We start from the raw sequence: 19,365 nt of genomic DNA on the forward strand, positions 1-19,365 counted from the left end.
CACCTGTCATTCAGGATCCATGGAGTCAGGATGTTTTAGTTGTAGATACTTTGCACTTGTGTACATGTGATGGAACCGTCTTAGGGGCAAGACTCGAGTTTAAGCATGAAATTCATTTTTGTTTTATGTATCCCTTATACACAATGCCTGAAGATAACTTTATACATCATTTATAGCAATGAGCAAAGTTGGGGCAGGAGAAATGGCTCAGCAGTTAAGACCACCTTCCGCTCTGGCAGAGGACCTGGGTTTGGTACTTTGCACCCACATAGCAGCTCACAACCATCTGTAACTCCAGTTCTGGGATCTGATGCCCATTTCTGGCCTCCCAGGGTACTGCACGCATATGATGCATACACATATATGTAGGCAATATACACAAAATAAAAATAACCAAATTGGGCTGGAGAGATGGCTCAGAGGTTAAGGGCACCGACTGCTCCTCCAGATGGTCCTGAGTTCAATTCCCAGCAACCACATGGTGGCTCACAACCATCTATAATGTGATCTGACGCCCTTTTCTGGCCTGCAGGCGTATATGCAGGCAGAGCACAGTATACATGATAATAAATAAATAATAAATCTTAAAAAAAAATAACCAAATCTTTAAAAAAACAACAAACAAAGTTTATGCACATTGACCCTTCACACCACATTGTTATGCTGGTACTCAAAGAGTTTCAGATTTTTGAGCACTTGGGATTTCATGGAACGTTCTAGTCAATCATGGGAGAATGTTACCAAGGAGATTCCACTAAGGTATGCAGAAGATTCAGAACTGTAATTCCTAAGAGAATGCAGCGTCCTGGTTGGCGTCCACCTAAAGTAGGATACGTTCTGTGGCAGGGAGGCCAGTGGGCCGCTGAGGGCCTTGCAGAGCGAACAGCAAGGCCGGCTCAAGCCTGTTCAGTGCCCTGTGTGACAGGTATGTTCCCAGGTGGCGCGTCCCTACCAGAGGCGGCTGCCGAGGCCTTGCTGCTGGCTGTGAGGCGGTAGAAGGGGGGGTTGTCACAGTGCTGGACGATGGGGTTCACGGGCTCCGTCTGCTGCAGCTCAAAGAGAAGCTCTTCCATCGTTTGAATGGTGTTGTTCCGGCACAGGTATATCGCCACCTTTTTAATCTTGGCGGAAGAAAACAGGAGGAGGATGTACTTTCCATCAGAGTGTTGGGCTGGGAACTCATCCATCTTGGAACACATCGTCATCTGGTACCATGCGTCTAGCAACTGACCTCTGTTGTCCGGGGACGGTCTAAACATTGGGATTAAAAGCCACACTACACACAAGTACCTTCTTGAGTGGCTTAATTAAAAAAAAATTTACTCTCAGGGTGACCAGAGTCAACTGAAGACAAAAACATTGCAAGATTTTACTGGTGTCCAGTGGCACAGAGTACTTATATGACAAAAATAATTTTTTTAAAATCCACTCTGGGAAAACAACTGCTATTTTTATTAAAAAAAGGAATATAGTCCATGCCCCTTAAGCCCCATCCCCCGTGGTTTGAATGAGAATGGCCCCCATAGGCTCCTATGTTTGAAATCTTGGTCCCCAGTTGGTGGAACAGTTTGGGGAGGGTCAGGGGGTACCGTTAGAGGAAGCGTGTCACTAGGGATGGGCTCTGAGGTTTCAAAAGCCCATACTGGGCCCATTGTCTCCCCCTTTCTTCCTGCCACCTGTGCAGCAGGATGTAAGGCTCACTTGCTGCTCCAGCACCACGTCTGTCGCCTCTCTGCCATAAGGATCACGAACTAACCATCTAAAAGTGTGAGCCAGATCCCAGTTAAATGCTTTCTGTTATAAGAGTTGCCACGGTCATGGTGTCTCTTCACAACAATAGAACAGTAACCAAGATACCTCCTGTCCTCTTTGTCACTAGAAACAAATAAGTTTTAACTGTCTGTAAAGTCTTAGGTTTTAAAAACAACAATATCAAGCCAGGTGTGGTGGCGCACATCTGTAATCCCAGCACTTGGGAGGCAGAGGCAGGCGGATCTTTGTGAGTTTGAGGCCAGCCTGGTCTACAAAGAGAGTTCCAGGACAGCCAGGGCTACACAGACAAACCCTGTCTTGAAAAACCAAGTACTCACCACCCCCCCCAAAAACCCTAACAATATTAATGCCTCACATATTGGCAGACCCTGATAACTAATCTAACCATATGATGACATGCTGCTGTATGGCCGAAACAGCTAAGAACAGGAAGTCATAAAATAACTCACAAAACTCAAGGAGAAGCCAAGTGAGTCTGTTAGAAAGTGCTGCCATTCTGGTGGTGCACCACCCTCAAGTAAAAACAGAATATACTATACAGATACCTCCACTTTGTTTTCTCTCTCATCATATAATTTTGAAAAGGAAAATGTAGTGGGAGCTGGAGAGATGGCTCATTGTTTAAGAGCACTGACTGCTCTTGCAAAAGGTCAGAGTTCAAATCCAGGGTGCTGTACATGGCAGCTCACTACTGTTTCTAACTTCAGTTCCAGGGATCTGTCGCCCTCTTCTGGCCTCCATGAGCACTGCATGCACATGGTGCACATGCACCATGCAGGCAAACACTCATCCACGTAAAATGAAAATAAATATATACACATATTTTTAAAGAAAATCCCAGGTCAGCTTTGTTTGTTTGTTTGTTTGTTTGTTTGTTTGAATAATGCCATATGCAAACCAGAAGCTTCTCTCTCTCTCTCTCTCTCTCTCTCTCTCTCTCTGTGTGTGTGTGTGTGTGTGTGTGTGTGTGTGTGTGTGAGAGAGAGAGAGTACGGATATGATCTTTACATTTGGCCTCTTTTATACTGGTGCTGTTTATAAAAGAAGCTTTGGTAATTGTCAGGGGAAAAAAAGCCTCCATTCCCAGGTGTCTGTGTCCTGAAGCTTAATGCAAGGTGCTGACAGGTGCCCCTGACAGCAGCACATGAGCCTGAGTTGGGGAGGGGTGAAGGAGCTTTTATGTACCACCTGGATGAGCTCCCAAGGGAACTGCAGGATTTGAAAACACAGAGAGTGTGAGGTGCAAATATCAGGGTGTGAGCCGCAGCAGCAGGAGCAGCGAGCACTCCCCAAGCCTGGGCGGCACTTACATAGGGCAGGAGGACGGTGTCGCTGCTGACCCCACACAGGCTGATGAGGAACTGCAGAGTGATCCTCAGGTTGTTGCCCCACTTCTCGTTGTTGGCCAGCGCGTTCCACGCGTTTTCCATTTCCGGTCCTGGGACTTCATCTCCATACTAAGCCAAGAAGATTAAAAGTGGCCTCCATGAGTGTGTGCAGGACAGAGACTGCTTCGAAGGTTATGATTGTTCAAAATCATTAGGCAGGGGAAAATGACCATTCGATAGAAAAACATAATTTTTTGGGTGGACAGTAATTTACAATACATAGATCAGTTACATGAAGTACATATATAAACATTTTTTTAAAAATGTAGGCCATGGTTTTCCCCAAAATATGTGATATGTCTGTCTTTCTTTCTTTCTACCATCTATGCATATCTATGTATATCTATCTATCTATCTATCATCTATCTTTCTATCTATCCATCTATATCTTTCTATCATCTATCTGTCCATCTGTCTGTCCATCCATCCATCCATTTATCTATCTATATCTTTCTAACATCTATCAATATATCTATATCATGCTATAATCCATCATCTGTCTGTCTGTCTGTCTATCTAAAATTTGCACATAATCTTTCCATTCTTTAATTGCAGTGCTGGGTGACTGAACCAGGGCTTTGTACATACAGTGTGAGTTCTACCATGAGATGCATCCCCGGCCCTCACCATTTTATTTTAATGCACCAAACACATTACTTTCATTTTCTAATTTTTGTATAGCAAATGGTGGGGGCCAGGTTTGAACCCAAGCTTACATATTTGTATCGCTCCTGTAACACAAAATTACTAGACCATACTCAAAACCAGAAAACAGGAACAGAATTCAGGTCCTCTGCAAGAGCACCTAACCCAGCAATGTATTACCGCGATTCAGTACTGCCTTTGTTTATGAAAGACTGAGGGGGAAAAAGGAGTTTGCTCCGGCAACATCATGAACATCTTTTTCTTTTGTTGGTTTGCCTTTGAAAGAGGGTCTTGTGTAGCCCAGGCTGGATCCAAACTCACTCTGTAGCTTAGGATGGTCTTACACTCTAGAGTCTCCATACCGGGCAGTGTACATGTTTTAAGGTACAGAGTGCAGTGGCATTACATGCACACCCACTGCCACTCATCGCGCGTCAATTTTACGAGAGACATCATTGTTTGTGGATTGTAAACCCAGGACCTCCCTGCTGATGGAGCCATGCCATGTGCCTTACCTTGGCTGTCATGTACATGAGGTTATTCAGGACCAGAGAGGTGGCTTCCGGAGAGCCCCAGCCATTCCCTTTCAGCCCGTGAGAGGTGGTGGCTTCCCCTTCTCTGTCCTTGACCTCATCCTCAGGGCTGCTGGGGCTGGACCCCGGGAGGAGGAGTCTGCTGTCCACCAGCTCAATGTTGTGTAGCCATGGTAACAGGTAGGTGAGCATGATCTGACGTCCATTTGGGTGTGTGGTAGGGAATCTCTGGCTTACCTCTGAAGAGACAGGGCCAAGGAGAGTTAGGCATTTTTCTTGCAGACCAACCAGCCAGGCACACAAGTGGTTGACATTTAAAAGGACTGCCATAGACAGCGGCTACCCAGGACCACAGAGGCTACCAGAGGTCAGAAGAGGGCGTTGGATTTGAACCCAGATCCTGCAAGAGCAGCCAGTGCTTTTAACCATTGAACTGCCTCTCCATCCCCTACATTTTTTATGTGTGGGGGGGGGGGGGGGGCTGGGGGGGCGCGGGTGCCATGCCATGGCACACATGTGGTGGTTAGAGGTCACTCACAGAAGCTGAACTTTTCTCTCTACCACACGGGGCTCAGACATCAAACTTGGGTCATCAGACTTGTGGCATGCAGCCATCTGCCTGGTCCGCAGAGTATTTGACTTACAGTTGACATATTATGATGTCACACATACGTTCTGGGTATGATAATGGATACTTGAACATCCATCAACCCCACTGGCTGAGCGTTCATTAGTAGGAGCCGCTGTGCCTGGTGGGATGGAAACTGCCAAGACGTCTCAGGCGTGTGGTCAGCCCTAAATACATGTTGGTATACACAAGCAACAAGAGGGACCCAGTGAGGTGTGTGTCTGTGTGTGTGGCCAACATTATATGTATTAATATATATGTAATAAGAGGTCATGGCTTTGGGTGGGGGATGAGGGGGATACAGAGGGATCTGTAGTTGGGAGAAGTAGAACTGATATAAATACGTTACTAATGTATTAAATTCTCAAAAAAATTTTTTTGTTTTTGTTTTTTGAGACAGGGTTTCTCTGTGTAGCCTTGGCTGTCCTGGAACTCACTCTGTAGACCAAGCTGGTCTCAAACTCACAGAGATCCTCCTGTCTCTGCCTCCCAAGTGCTGGGATTAAAGGTGTGCACCACCACCGGCCAGCTCAAAATAATTTTTTTGAAATTAAAAAAAAAAAAATGAGTAAAGTTCCCAAGCCTGGGGAAGATCCTCGCTGACAAAATTTATACTGACAAATAACTCAGGAGCAAGGGGAAAAGTGACAGGTAACAGAAGGCACCGAGCTGAGGCGCTGATAGGACAAAATGACTTTTGGTTACAAAAATACAACTTTATTGCAGAAGAGCTGTTTATGCTCCATAGGAAAGAAGTGCACTTTAGAAAGAGAGAGAGAAAAAAAATCCAATTAGAGAGAAAGGAATATTAAAAACACCCATCTTTAAACAATGGCACAAAAATATGTGGACTTTGTAGCAGTAACCGGCTGCTAACATGAGACACAAGCTTGTTTGTTGCGCTTATTACATTTTGTTTGCAGGACACAGGGGCCGTGAAAATGTGGTGTCAGAGAAGAGCCGATAAACACCTCGGGCTGTGGAGGTGTTTCTGAGGAAAAAGGAAGATGGCACAGACACCGAGTCAACCCTCTGGGAGATGCAGAGAAATAAGCTGTGAGGGGGTGTCAAGGGGATGCTGTTGCTTCCCAGCACCTCTGGGTCGGTCCATCTGTCCGTTAGGTCCCCTGAAGCTACAGGCCATAAAGTCTCCCCATGGGGTCTGGAAGAGCATAGGCAACTTAGGGACTGACTAGGTCCTGTGAGTGTTCTCAAGCTCTTTTTAAAGCTTCTTCATAAATCAAGAGCTGGAGGCGGTGCTTAGAAGAATGTCCAGCCGGGCGTGGTGGTGCACGCCTTTTATCCTAGCACTCGGGAGGCAGAGGCAGGCGGATCGCTGTGAGTTCGAGGCCAGCCTGGTCTACAAAGTGAGTCCAGGACAGCCAAGGCTACACAGAGAAACCCTGTCTCGAAAAACCAAAAAAAAAAAAAAAAAAAAAAAAAGAATGTCCAAACGGTTGCGTTTCCTACTCAGGGCTTTGCCGCCTGTCAGACCGGATTTCTCTCCCCTCACCCCAGCTGCCCCCACGATCCCAGCTCCCCGTCTCACTTAATAAACTGGCCCCAGCCTTACTCTTCCCAAAGCTCCTCCTGGGACTGCAGGCACCCCAGCTCTGCCACCTCTGCCCAGAACCTGCAGAGCTGACATTCCAGGGTCGCTCTCCTTGAAGGGTGAGCATCACCCTTTCCTTCAAATCCTCTTCTTTTTCTAGACTTCTGTGAAAGAAACTGTCCTCCCCCCGAACTGTTCCTCACGGGAAGAGGGGAACAGAACATCCTTCCTTCCTTTTCTGCCCCTGCCCCCTCACTCAGTAGGTGAGTGTTGAGGGCTTTTCTTTTCCTCCGTGCCTGGCGCTCAGCCTCTCGCACCATGGTGTCCAGGACTGCCTGGGTTGTGGAGGCCCACCCCAGCATCCCTGGCTAGCTCTCCATGCCTGCCTTGCCCTCTGCCCTTGGGCACGCCTCACCATCAGTCTCCCAGGCAGCACATTTGTCTGGGAACCTCCCCAGCAGTGCTGGCTCCCGCCATCCCTTTCCACCCTCCCTGGGCGACTGTTTCCTCCCTGACTTTATCACCACTCTTGGCAACCAGCCCCCTCTCCAGACCAGATGCGCCAAAACACATCCTCTCCTCTTTCCTAACTGCAAGGTGACCTATCATTTCCTCTTAAACTCGGCAGTCTGCCTTCCTTCCTTTCTTCCTCCCTCCCTCCCTTCCTTTCAGGTTTTAAATTTTATAAATTAATTTATTTTTATTTTATTTATTAATTTAACCATGTGGCAGAAATTTGACTATTTTAGTACCCCTGGCCCTGAAAACAGCTTGGTGTCAGTCAGCCAATACAGCCTCCATTCTGTTGTTCTTGCTCTTTCTTTTTCTTTTCTCTTTTATTATTTAAAACATTTGTTGTTGTTATTCATGTTTCCGAGACAGGGTTTCTCTGTGTAGCCTTGGCTGTCCTTGACTCACTTTGTAGACCAGGCTGGCCTCGAACTACCTGCCTCTGCCTCCCCAAGTGCTGGGGTTAAAGGAGTGCGTCACCATGCCTGGCTTTAAAACACTTTTTTAATAAAATTTTTTGATTATATTCTTCTCTTTCCCCACGTCCTTCACAGCCTCCTTCCCTACCAACCCAACTTTAATCTCTTTCTCAAAACAAAAACCCAAAACAACAACCCCCTCAAACCAAAAAAACAAGATAAAACCACACCCCCACACCCCCAGAACCCAAACCAAACCGCTAAACTGTAACTAAATAAAAGCACACACAAAAAATCCTGGGGAGTCCGTTGTGTGCTAATCAACTGCTCCTGAGCATGGGGCTGGTCCTGGGTTGTTGATACACCTGTGTGACCCCACGGGCGAACACTGATTTCCTGATACAGCTGTGTGACCCCACAGGTGAACACTGATTTCCCTTTCCCAGAAGGACATGTGACTCCAGGTGTTGATCTTTAACCTAGTAGCTAGGCTTTCATTCATTCATTCATTCATTCATTCACTTCATTACTCATTCATTCATTCACTTATTCACTCATTCATTCATTAATTCACTTATTCACTCATTCATTCATTCACTTATTCACTCGTTCATTAATTCACTTATTCATTCACTCACTCATTCATTCATTCTAACAAAATAAAATAATATAAAACAAAATTTATCACATTGAATTTGGACAAGCCAAGCCAACAGAAGGAAAAGAGCCCAGGAGAAGGCAGAAGAATCAGGGACCCACTTGTTCACACACTCGGGAGTCCTATAATAATATGGAAATCTAACACAGTAGAAACTTCCTAAAACATATACATATATGAAGGCAATAAAATGAAATAGCCAGATCATAGGGAAGACAGAGCCCTAACTGACCATCTCCTGTCACCCAGCGAAGCAAGCGAAGCCTTCAGGCCTGGGATTGGGTTACATGTGGCTGAGCTGTTGGCCAAAGGTATCCTACAGGAATCCCCAAACAACCCAGGCTAAGACCAGAGGAAAACGTAGTGATGAAATGACTGCCAATGATATTCTGCTATAGCCGTAGATCAGTGCTTGCTCAGCCACCGTCAGGGAAGCTGCCTCCTGCAGCAGCTGGGAACAAACACAGAGACGCACAGCCAGACATCGTGCAGAGAGCAAGAGGCCTTGGAACACTCAGCCCTACATGGGATGGATGGCTTCATCAGAACCCTCCCCTGGGGGCTCAGGGAACCCCCACAGAAGTTGAGGTAGGGAGAATATAAGAGCCGGAGCAGACAGAGGGCAGCAGGAGAACAAGGCCTTCTAAATTAACACGAAGTAGGCGCATATGAACTCCAGAGATGGAAGCGGCACGCACTGGGCCTGTGCGGGTCGTCCCAGGTCCTCTGACTATACACTGTAGCTTCCGGTTCAGTGTTTTTATGGGATTTGTCAGTGGTTTTCAAGGCCCTAGAAGCTGAGGTGTCACTTTCTTCACAGGGCTCTGAAATGAGTCATAGGAGACTGCTGGCCTTTCTGCACATCCAGGGCCATCTCTGATGTCAACCACACTGTCTTCTACGTAACTTCCCAGTGCCTTGTGTTGTTCTACACCTTTAAACCAGCGGTTCGGGTGGGTCATGGCCCCTTTGGGGGTCACAAATCAGACGTCTTTCATATCAGATATTTGCATTATGATTCAAAACAGTAGCAAAAGTACAGTTATGAAGTAGCAACGGAATAATTTTACGGTTGGGGGTCACCACACATGAGGAACAGGGTCACAGCGTCAGGGAGGCTGAGAGGCACTGATGTAGCCAAGCATGTGCTGCCCTTCATCCCCTGCCTGCAGTTCGGACGTCAGCCCATCTGGGAGGTCGTCCTCAGCTCTTCTGGCTCAGTAACCACAGTATAAGCAACACACACAGGGGTCTAGCAGAGAGCCTAACACGCCTTGGGTGACCAAGAGTCAGAAGTCATGATTATTACCAGGAGACTGTGAATGGGAGGCTCTGCCCAGATGTGGTTTTGTGTAGCTGACAGTGTGTAAGAGGTGGGGTGGCTGAGGAGGAGGGGGCTGAGGCACTGGGGGTGCAGGGAGGTAGGGTGGCTGAGGATGAGGGGGCTGAGGCACTGGGGGTGCAGGGAGGTCGGGTGGCTGAGGAGGAGGGGGCTGAGGCATTAGGGGTGCAGAGAGGTGGGGTAGCTGAGGAGGAGGGGGCTGAGGCATTAGGGGTGCAGGGAGGTGGGGTGGCTGAGGAGGAGGGGGCTGAGGCACTGGGGGTGCAGGGAGGTAGGGTGGCTGAGGAGGAGGGGGCTGAGGCATTAGGGGTACAGGGAGGTGGGGTGCCTGAGGAGGAGGGGGCTGAGGCATTAGGGGTGCAGAGAGGTGGGGTGGCTGAGGAGGAGGGGGCTGAGGCATTAGGGGTGCAGGGAAGTGAGGTGGCTGAGGAGGAGGGGGCTGAGGCATTAGGGGTGCAGGGAGGTGGGGTGCCTGAGGAGGAGGGGGCTGAGGCACTGGGGGTGCAGGGAGGTAGGGTGGCTGAGGAGGAGGGGGCTGAGGCATTAGAGGTACAGGGAGGTGGGGTGCCTGAGGAGGAGGGGGCTGAGGCACTGGGGGTGCAGGGAGGTAGGGTGGCTGAGGAGGAGGGGGCTGAGGCATTAGGGATACAGGGAGGTAGGGTGCCTGAGGAGGAGGGGGCTGAGGCACTGGGGTGCAGGGAGGTAGGGTGGCTGAGGAAAAGGAGGCTGAGGCACTGGGCTGTGTGAGGAGAATGAGGAACAATCAGGGCACAGCCTGACTAGGGGCACAGCCTGACTCTTGGCCAGGTGCCGCATGAACTGGGCAGGAAAAGCACTCTATGGGACCTGGCTCTCACGGGTTATTCATGAAGACAGCGGAGGAGACAAGCTATGGATGTAACATCATTATAATAATAAAATACAATAAGACTATGTATCTAACATCACTACCAAATATATAAGGAACTAAGAGTTATTTTAAGTATATTGTTCATATAAAAGAATTTCTTTGGGATATGCACGCACACACACACACACACACACACATATATTACACACACACACACACACACACACACACATATATCTTCATTAACCTAAGAATCTTTTATATTTGTCAGGCATATATTTATACTTATATTGTTTTAACTAACCACATTTTTTTCTCTTTTCTTTTCTTTCTTTCTTTTTTTTCCCCCAAGACAGGGTTTCTCTGTGTAGCCCTGGTTATCTTGGAACTCACAGTGTAGACAAGACCAGCCTCAAATTCAGAGATACTTATGCCTCTGTCTCCTAAGCGCTGGGATTAAAGGCGTGCACCACCATCACCTGGCTTGACAACAGTTTTTCTCTTCAACGTTTAAAAATATTCTTGAGGGGTTGGAGCGATGGCTGCTCTTCTAAAGGACTTGGGTTTAACTAAGTCCAAATCCTAGAACCCATACGGCTGCTCACAACCATTTATAACTCCAATTCCCCAGGTGTCTGGTGCCCTCTTCTGGCCTCCACTGGCACTACACTCACATGGCACTTATCTATACAATCAAGCAAAACGTGCCCCTACCCCAAACACAAAACACAAAAATATTGACAATATTGAATTTGCTTTCACATGTAACTGGATTTAGCCCTTAGCAATTCTGATGCACAAACTCAGCACCAAGTTCTGACACCAAAACTGCAGTAGACTTTAAAAAGGGAAAGCATCTCAGAGTAGGAGACCATGACGTATGTAGCTGCGGACAACTGGGTGGTACCTGAGAAGAGGGGGAGGGTGAGCTCAGGGTACATCCGGGCCAGTTCACGGGACAGGAGGGCTAGTGACACACTGTAGAGGGGTGGTAACGGTCCGTGCGTTCCATACAGAATACTGCCAGGTCTTTGTTCGGCAACTTTCTTGGAGTGCACAAAAAGCTTTGCTTCAAGGATCTAGGAAGAGTTTAAGAAATAAGCTGAAAAGGTGTTATCTGGGCCCCTCAGGGGTTGCTTATGTCTGACCAACGTTGGTATCAACAGGACATATATGTTTATTTTAATACACACAGAAACAAGTAAACGCATCCTGAGCTCACGGGTGGACATTTTCCACCCTGGTAAATGATACATGCCTGCATGAGCTGCATGGACACTTCGTAAATCTCTCTGTTGGTGTCAGAGGCCTTGAAGAGAACAAGGTTGAGCAGCGTCACTAGGTCGAAGGGATAGTTCCTGGGGGAAAACAGTACAACACACAGCGGAGTCATAAAACAGCCGGGCTGGGAAGCTGGGTAGATCACTGCCTTCCAGAAGTCTGGCGCGGCGCCTTGGCTCGGGACCCATCTATGTGTGTTTCTATGTGATTCCGAGTGTATTGTTGCATCATATTCATGCAGGTGCTCGGGGGCTCAGACACATGGGGTGGCTTGGAGCCATAGTTACGGGCGGTGGTGAGCTCCACGGCGTGGCTGCTGGGTACGGTTGTCTGTGACACGCTCTTCACTATGGAGGCACCGCCGCGGTCCCTACACGAAGCTTTTGGAATATAAACCCCAACCGTGTTATCTTTTCTCCACCCTTCCTAATCCGTATGCTCTCTGTTACGGTTGCTTTATGCAACCTGGGGAATGTAACGTAGCTCTGACATTACCACACTTAATAAGTTGCTGTGCCAAGCAGCGTCACAAACTCGCTTTGTTATATAGCGACGGCGGCTTTAGGAGCATACTCTTTGGGCTGGGGTATGGGTCAGCGGTGGAGGACATCTTTAGCATGCGTGAGTCCCCGGGCTCGAGTCAGCATATTTCCAAATAATTATAATGTACAGATTTTTACAGCGCCACGGCTCCTTCCTGCTTTCTTTTTGGAGCTACGAGCAGAGGGGGTTTAAAGAGTTCTGTGTTTCCTGGGTTTGATCTAGTGGGCCCCTGGCCGATGGGCTCACAGTTAACATGTGTCAGGACACTTGTCCACATGTCTTTAGCTCCTTCAGTGTATCATCCTTATTATTATTATTGGTTTTTTGTTTTTGGTTTTTTGAGACAGGGTTTCTCTATGTAGCCCTGGCTGTCCTGGACTAGTTTTGTAGACCAGGCTGGCCTTGAACTCACAGCAATCCACCTGCCTCTGCCTGAGTGCTGGGATTAAAAGTGTGTGCCGCCACCACCACCTGGCCCTTAATATTTTCAAATTCTGTTCCCAGACTTCTCTGTGACCGTCTGGGCCCCTCAAAGGAAAAGACACCACAGGAAACAGTCCTGATCAAATGGAACTAGGAATATCGTGGAAACTTAGAGCAGGCAGGTTGTCTGTGAAGGACACAGAAGCCATTCTGGGCTCTCCCATAATTCTCTCTAAAGGTAGCTGCCGAACGGTCGGCTGGTCAGCGCTCACGTCACCCCCACCCTTGCCACCGATGACGCAAGACACACACCTGTTTCCACACACGGTCGCTATGGCTTTGAAGCAGCCGGACGCAAGCTGGTAGGAGCCTGTGTAACAGCGGTCGATGGCCCAGTTAAACAGGTTCACTTGCTCAGGATTCAATTCCAGTAGCAACATGACCACCTCACAGCCCAGCTGATGGACCTGAGGGCAGGAGCAGATCTCCATGAGGAAATATTCTAGAGAAACACACACGATCGAATGTACTGGGGGAGGGCGGCGGGGGGAACAGAGAGCAGGGTCGGATCCCTCGTTTGCGTTGGTCCTTATGCCGCACCCTCTTCCTTACGGGGGTGGGGTGGGGGGCGGTTGCCGTGCAGCAGTGCCTGCCAGGATGCAGACTCCCTTGTGCTCTGGGATGGCAACCCCCACTGCCAGGATGGGGAACCCGGGTCCCCTCAGGAGATGACATTGCCTGCCTCTTTCTGAAGTCATCACCCACTCTTCTAGGCAGCTGCAATCAGCTCCAAGAGGAAGGAGCTGGGTGACGTATTTGTTATGTTAATGGTTTGAGTCTGAAATGCTCCCACAGGCTTGTTTTGAAGGCTTGGTTCCCGGCCTGGAGGTCGGCTTTGAAGGCTGCGGGGCTTTTAGGAGGTGGGCCTGGCTGGGTGGGTCTTTGAAGGTTAGAGCTAACCCTGGTCTCAGGTTAGCTTTCTCTGCCTGCTGCCAGGTCCATGTCACTTGAGCAGTCTTAGCCTTACGCTTCCCCCAACATTATTCTGAGGACCCTGCCTTCCCCACCGTAATTTTTTCTCCCTTAAGTTGTTTCTGTTAGGTATTTTATCACAGGATTGGAGAAGTTACATACAGAGTTCATTATTACTACAAATTAAATCACCCCTAGTTAATTTTTGACCTATTTTTTTCTCACTTTGTTAGGCTATTTCTTTTACTAACTTCTTGTGATGAACAGGCCACAGACTACCAGCCTTTCCCCCTCAATATATACATATATACATATGTACATGTATCATTAATTATATATATAACTACATTTTAAGCACAGCTTAATTTACAAACCACAAATTTAATATTTCCATTATGTTTTACTTAGATACTTTGCAGTTGCCTTTGTTATTTACTTTGACATCTGGAAGCATAAATTTGTTAAGAAATTTACTTAGTTTTTAATTATGTGCATGTGTCTCTGTCTCCGTGTGTGTTTGTGTACATGCATGTAGTGACTAAAGAGGCCAGAAGAGGGCACTGAATTCCCTGGAGTGGCGTTCCAGGTGCTGTGAGCTGCCATGTGGATGCTGGGACCTCAGTTCAGATCCTCTGTGAGAGCAGCAAGCAGCCTTTGGTACTGAACCTTCTTCGCTCAGCAGCTCCTGGCAAGTACATTTTAATTATTCATTACTAGTTTAATGAGACTGGGAATAAAGAACGTAACTTGTTTTCAAATTATGTGAAGTGTTTTGAGACTTACTTTATGACTCAGTTGGTGGTCAATTTGGTTAAATGTTGCTGTACTTTCTGGCCTGGCACATCATATCAAATGTGCCCAGGTACATAACTGTGAGGAACGGTGGGACGTGCACAGCACAGCACAGTGTGCCCGGGTCCATAACTGTGAGGGAAGGTGGGATGTGCACAGCACAGCACAGTGTGCCCGGGTCCATAACTGTGAGGGAAGGTGGGATGTGCACAGCACAGCACAGTGTGCCCGGGTCCATAACTGTGAGAGAAGGTGGGATGTGCACAGCACAGCACAGTGCCTGGGTCCATAACTGTGAGGGAAGGTGGGATGTGCATCATTTCTACACTTCAGAAATTCAACAAAGAACCTCAAAAGTCCTAAAATGCAGTGCATTCTGACTCATACTCACTCGTAAATCTTGACAAGCCAGAATGTTGTCAAGCCACTTATACAGATAGCCATCTGGAGAGAGGCCAACATTGTCAAACACGGGGCCACAGCACAGCACTGCTGACATTGCCTGAAATTAGAAAAGTGAAACCTGGAGACAGGACCGTGGGGTGAAGGCCAGCCAAAGTCCTGCTCCTGTCCGCATGCTATGCTCTCCCAGCATCGTGGACTCCAGCCTTCTAGAACCGTAAGCAGAAATAAACGCACTCTTTCATACGCTGCCTTTGTTCGTGGTAGTTCATCCCAGTAAGGGAACGGTGACCAAAGACCACACTGCTTCAGGATTGACGTTTTTCACAGTATGGAAGTCTAGGATAGGGGTAGATGAAAACGGGACGTGGCTGTCGGTGGATTATTTTTTCTCCCTCTTAGGTTGGAAGTTAGTTAGCAATGTAGTAACTTCACAGGCAAAAAAAAAAAAAAAAAAGGGGGGGGGGCAAAACTGTTCTCACACAGAACAAACACTGGATTAAGAGCAGGAACTTGACAAATTTTCCATTTTATAATTGTGAGCCCAGCTGGAGTGCTTATATAATCTATATACATCTTTAACTGTGCATTTAGAATTACTGAATTTACACTTACACATGTGTGTATGCATCCATTTGAATTTTCATATCTGTACTTTTATTGTATTATATTACTTATTTTAACCTGATTTTTTTTTTTTTTTTTAAAGGCATGGTGGTTAGCTTAAAAAAATGAGACCACTGTGGCTGCAAACCCACCTTTAAAGCACAGTACTGGTATCTTGTTATCTGGTGGTTCCTGTCACTGTAGCGGTCCAGAGGTGTGAACATGATGCTGAAGGGGCCCGCCCACTGGCTGAACAAGATGAAGAGGTGATGCCTCAGGCTTTGCTGGGGGAACAGAAATCTTCTGTGATGAACTAGAGAAAACGACACAGAGCCAGTGTCGATTAGGCCAGACACAATCACAGCACGATGGACAGTTTTCAAGCTGTAGGGGAAGGGAAAATGTCCATGCCTCCTAAAGTCTCTTTTTAAATGTTTAATTATGTGCACGTGTGCCTTTCTGTGGGTGGGTAGGTGCGTATGGTGCAGGTGCCCACAGAGGCCAGAAGGGGGCACTGGATCACTTGAGCTGTCGGTGAATGTGAACTGTGTGACATATGTGCTGGGATGTCAACGTGGGACCTATGCAAGGAAGGGCCCGTACCTGATCAACCTCCCCGTCCCCGTCCCCACCCTCCTCCCCATCCCCCAGGGCTGACTTTGCTCCTCTAAGGCCAACTCCTTTGTTTGGAGCTGGGACTGGTGCATGGGCTGTGTGCATGCTTAGCACACACTCCTGCAGAGTGCACCACCAGCCCCCAACTCCCATTGTCTTTAGTTACAGAAAGTTGACTTTTTAAACAAAAGCCAGCACAGCTTTTCCTTCTATGTATGTACCTTTTGTTTTATTCAAGGTAGGGAGGAGAGATAGACACTGTGATCTGCAGACACTAACCCTGCAGTTCTCAGCCTTCTCAGTGCTGTGACCCTTTCATACAGTTTCTCACGTTGTGGTGACCCCCAACCCTAAGATTACATCATTGCCACTTCACAACATTGCTACCATTACTAATCATAATGTAAATATCTGACATGCAGGATACCTGATGTGCGACCCCTGTGAAAGGGTCATTTGACCACCAAAGGGGTCGCAGTGCCCCACAGGTTGAGAACCACTGTTCTAACTGATCTTTCCACTTGACTTTTACATGTACAGAATAACTTTTTGTGGCCACTGCTCCCTGTTACTAGAGAGAACACATAGGGGAACATAATATGTGCTTCTTCATATTACTAAAGAATTCAACCTTAAATTGTAGTTTAAGGCCTTTGCAGATGAGGTGGACTGATACAGCTAATAACATCAAAATAACAAAGAGAGAAATTCGCTGAGATCTTTTTCTAATTATATGCAAAATATACAATTTTAATAACTTTTATGCTAAGCCAACCATCTGCTTTGCTTCATACGCCGTTATTGGAATAAAAAGGCTTCATATCTATGCGTCCTGTGAGATGGTCTTCTGCAAGACGTGAAAGTGGAATCAAACCAAATGTAAAAGGCAGTCCGCTTTACGGAGTGCTAGTTAGTAAGCCGACCGGAGGAATGTGGCTGACGTCAGATGAGCACAGCGGCAACAGGGGAGAACGGGGTGTGTGGAGAGGTTTCCTCTGAACTCCTTCCTTTAGAATAACGTCTGTGGTGAGAATTTTGCTTTCTTTAAGAACCCAGTCATAGCCGGGCGTGGTGGCGCACACCTTTAATCCCAGCACTCAGGAGGCAGAGGCAGGCAGATCACCGGGTTTGAGGCCAGCCTGGTCTACAAAGCGTGTCCAGGACAGCCAAGTCTACCCAGAGAAACCTGTCTCAAAAAACCAAAAAAGCCTAGTCGTGTTAGGCAAGTATGTTTTCATTTTAATCCCAGGTGTGGGATATGGGGCTGCTTCAGACTGTCCACAGCTGCTGATTATACTGTCTCATGCTCAAGGAGGGGTGTGGTTTTGCTGGCTGCATGCAGTTTCTGCAAGTGTATGGCATTTGGAATTATGGGAACTTTTCAGAGGAGATATAAATGCCAGGGCCCTGAGAGGCACTGTCGCTGTTGTTGGCTGATTGCTGGTTGCCGTTGGTTGTGGTTTGTCAGGTGGTCGTACATACAGGGAAGAAGAAATTGAATATCCTAACGGCAAAGATCAACCCTGCCCCAAGAAACTCCCAATCAGCAGGAAATAGTCTTAAAGAGGTCTACAGCCCCTTTCCCCTCTAACCTTTCTCACCTACCTAGTGTTGGGGGGTTGGAAGGGATTGGAGTGGAGTAAGGTGGTAAATATAGGGACCCAATAACATAGCCAAAAGGCCTAGTTCATTTTCAGATCAAGACCAAAGACAAGATGGAAGTGGCAAGCGCAGTATCAAATACGACTCTGACGGGTCCCTTGGTGACCCTGCTAAGGTGCATCACTCTGTATCATATGTATTTACAGTATCTCAGAATAAACAAAGAAACTACCCTAGACCTGCATGCAGTCCCTAGGAACCGAGAGCTTTACCCAGCCCGAAGGTGACCCGAAGTGATGGATTTTACCTGGAACACACTGAATCAGATTGGCAACCATGGCACTGAAGTGTGCTCGGATGTCCTTAAGAATTTCAACTTCTTTGTCATTTTCAGCTTCTAAGAGCATGCGGGTCAAGTCCACGTACTCCAAGAACAAAGCTCCAAGGGCTAACGTGTCCCGTTCCAAAGCTCCATTTGTGCTGGACGGAAGGAAAAGGGTGCTTTTAGACAAGTTGAGAGAACAGAGGAGCAGGCACTGCACGGAGACAGTACTGACGGTTGGAATTCGCACAGCAAGGCTGGTCTTTATGTGCACCGAAGCGAGGTATGAAAAAAGATAAGGGCAGTTAATCAAATCATTGTTGAAGTAATATATTTCAAAGACTGAGGAGAAATAGAAAAGGAGCCATTGGTAAGGTGGGGGGGGGGTGTCAGTTCAGTCACTGGAGCTCACCTGTCACTTATCACCCCGGCATCCGCCAGAAGCTCAAATATCCGAAGCAGCTGGAGTCTCAGCAAGTCTCTCCGTTCTCGACGCTTCTTGTTCTGTGTAGAAAGTAGGAACGCCACTTACGGTCACGGATAATATAATGCAAACCTAGGGTGTACCTTAGCATTCTCAAGTTTTCTGAGAGTAAAAGGGATGCACTGTCTCCTCTTCCTAGTCGGCAGAGACAATGCCAGCTATTACAGGCTGTGAGAAAGACATCTTAAGAATAGACAAAGCAGCCACGTTGAGTAGTGTGCCCTGTGCCCAGAGGCGCTGGAGTGTCTGGAGAGGACAGCAGATGCTGACAATCCCCGTGGAGTCCACTCAGGGAGCCCATGCTATTTGCTCTCCAGCCAACTAAATTTCTGCTACTTGTTTTTTAAAATGTATATCAGTGCTTTGCCTATATATGTGTGTGTGCCCGCCCTGTATGTGCAGTGCTCATGAAAGCCAGAGGAAGACATCAGATTCCCTGGGCCTGCAGTTAGGTATGCATGGGAGCTACCAGGCCCTCTGGAAGAGCAGCCGGTGCTCTCAAGGGCCGAGCTATCCCCCCAGACCCTGTATCAGATCTATGGGAGCTATCCCCCCAGACCCTGTATCAGATCTATGGAAGCTTCTTTTTCAATCTTATTCTTTCTCAATCTTGGCGAATCACAAGTAAATTCTGGAATGGATTCATTTCGGGGAAAATAATGTTGAGGGGTACACTGTGTGCTCCGTGACACACTATGTGCTCAGTGACACACTGTGTGCTCAGTGACTAACACACTGTGTGCTCAGTGACTAACACAGTGTGCTCAGTGACTGACACACTGTGTGCTCAGTGACACACTGTGTGCTCAATGACACACTGTGTTCAATGACACACTGTGTGCTCAATGACACACTGCAGACTCAGCCACTGACTCCTGTTTTGTTAATGATGACAACAAAATCAAGCAAACTGAAAACCAAAACTAAACTCCGACTTAAAGCTTTTGGAAAGGAATATATACACATCTACAAGACTACCTGAGCTGTTTTGCATCTATGCAGTTAGAAAACAAAATTTGGGCTGG

General features: G+C 47.4%; 1 protein-coding gene across 1 annotated transcript in view; it reads right to left on the reverse strand.

Moving 5' to 3' along the window:
* Positions 1-19,365, reverse strand: part of Fry (FRY microtubule binding protein) — a 250,299-nt gene that overhangs the window by 93,858 nt on the left and 137,076 nt on the right. Inside the window, exons 25-34 of the mRNA XM_051162840.1 lie at positions 18,269-18,360; positions 17,842-18,014; positions 15,470-15,630; positions 14,701-14,811; positions 12,858-13,012; positions 11,557-11,656; positions 11,206-11,377; positions 4,322-4,578; positions 3,084-3,230; positions 953-1,121 (exon numbers count right to left, since the gene is read on the reverse strand). Coding sequence (XP_051018797.1) covers positions 953-1,121; positions 3,084-3,230; positions 4,322-4,578; positions 11,206-11,377; positions 11,557-11,656; positions 12,858-13,012; positions 14,701-14,811; positions 15,470-15,630; positions 17,842-18,014; positions 18,269-18,360 — 1,537 coding nt within the window. The remainder of the gene's footprint in view (positions 1-952; positions 1,122-3,083; positions 3,231-4,321; positions 4,579-11,205; positions 11,378-11,556; positions 11,657-12,857; positions 13,013-14,700; positions 14,812-15,469; positions 15,631-17,841; positions 18,015-18,268; positions 18,361-19,365) is intronic.

This window comes from Acomys russatus, chromosome 19 (genome assembly GCF_903995435.1).
Source record: "Acomys russatus chromosome 19, mAcoRus1.1, whole genome shotgun sequence".
NCBI classification, from domain to species: Eukaryota; Metazoa; Chordata; class Mammalia; order Rodentia; family Muridae; genus Acomys; species Acomys russatus.